This window comes from Salvia hispanica, chromosome 1, assembly GCF_023119035.1.
Source record: "Salvia hispanica cultivar TCC Black 2014 chromosome 1, UniMelb_Shisp_WGS_1.0, whole genome shotgun sequence".
NCBI classification, from domain to species: domain Eukaryota; kingdom Viridiplantae; phylum Streptophyta; class Magnoliopsida; order Lamiales; family Lamiaceae; genus Salvia; species Salvia hispanica.
The window spans coordinates 38602713-38604380 of record NC_062965.1 but is presented as its reverse complement, the minus strand read 5'-3'; the positions used below and the strand labels follow the sequence as shown (position 1 = coordinate 38604380).

Here is a 1668-nt window from a genome sequence, read left to right as displayed (position 1 = left end):
AGAAATAGCATACCATAAAAAGAAAGAAGAATGTCTTGTGTGCATTACATCTAATATTAGAGAGGCCTTTTGTTCAGGGGGATCTAATCCCATCCAGCTGCACAATAATTCCCTTATGCTATCCCACTTGCACACTAAGATAAATGGTAGTACTATTATAAAAAGACAAGAAAATATTTGTCATTTTTTACACTCATGTTTTTGCACTTTTGTCAAAATATTCATGCTCCGTCCCTTAACTAAGAGAATAACATCTCTTACATACCCCTTCCCATCTAAATTAATATAGATATTCATTTGTTTATTTTCTCAACTAGCTCACCACCATCACCTTTTCTTGTGTATATAAAGCCGTAGTTGAGAAAAAACTTCAAACAACACACTTTGTGCAATCCATATACATCTCCCTTGGTTGAGCTTCCCCCTCATCTTGCACGACCGTTTGACCATGGCCTCGAGCTCATTGACATCTTCACGTTGCTCGTGGACGTCCAAGCAAAACAAGCAGTTTGAGGAGGCCCTAGCAAGGTACGACAAGGACACACCGGACCGTTGGCACAACATAGCCAGAGCAGTTGGTGGGAAATCAGCAGATGAAGTGAGGAGGCATTATGAAGTCTTGGTTAAAGACATTATGCAAATAGAGACTGATCAAGTGCCCATTCCCAACTACAGAGCCCTTGCAAGAGGATATGCCCATGAACAGAGGTCTATACCCTCTCTCTCTCTCTCCATTTTGCATCATTTCATCACATTGTTATAGTTAACATACAAAAAGGGCTTTAATCTTTGCTTTTATTATACTTATCAAAAATGAAAAAAAGAACTTATGTTCTAATAAAACCAAAACAAAATTTGGGATTTGGAAGGAGTGGCACCACATGAAATCTAATCTTACTAATTTGATATCATTGCACATGGTCTTCTTATTATTTAATTAAAGCATTCTTTTTTTACCTTTCTGGGTTAGGATGATAAGATCATATCACATGATGTATCATTTTTAAAATTGGGATTCTACACATTTCTTGGATATTGTAATTAATTAAAAAACAATATAGATTGCAGACTTAAGATAAGAGATGTTCCACATTATAAAGAAGTGACTAGAAACTTGGAATATCATATTTCACAGATACATTACACGTAAGACAGAAAAAAAAAATTCTGCACATTTTTTCATATTTTCTTTATTATGACTTGAGCAGGCTTATAAGGAATCTCAAGCTGCAGTGACGAGTAAATCTTTCAAGAAGTACATACTCCATTAAAGTATTGTGTATTGCATTTACATAGTCTTGTGCCAACAAACATCACAAAAAATGTAATTTAAGGTTCAAGAAATAAGAGAAAATCTATAATATTTTATGAGCATCTTGTATTGATAGTAATTTTTCTGTCACTCTTCGAAATTTTCATGAAGGGCTTTGTGCCAGCGATGTGGTTTATATTCAAAATATCAGTCTCAGAAATTGAACAAAGGACTGATACTATAAGATAGGAATTGGAAGAATGGGCTAAAATTAGTAAAGAAATTATAGTGTTGGTATGGAATATGGATTATTTCGGCTTGGATAATTTATTTTAATTGGTCTTCATCCATCTTTGGGAATCTCTCGATATATGCACGTAGAAGATTGTAAATTAAAATTAGGGATAATAGTTATT

At 34.1% G+C, this 1668-nt stretch overlaps 1 protein-coding gene across 1 annotated transcript; it reads left to right on the top strand.

Annotated features, from left to right (window-relative positions):
* The first annotated feature begins 238 nt into the window (after positions 1-238).
* Positions 239-1374, top strand: LOC125201883 (protein RADIALIS-like 3). The gene is made up of 2 exons (XM_048100173.1): positions 239-708; positions 1209-1374. The coding sequence occupies exons 1-2, from the start codon at positions 449-451 to the stop codon at positions 1234-1236; spliced, it is 288 nt and encodes a 95-aa protein (XP_047956130.1). The 5' UTR covers positions 239-448; the 3' UTR covers positions 1237-1374.
* The last annotated feature ends 294 nt before the right edge of the window (positions 1375-1668 follow it).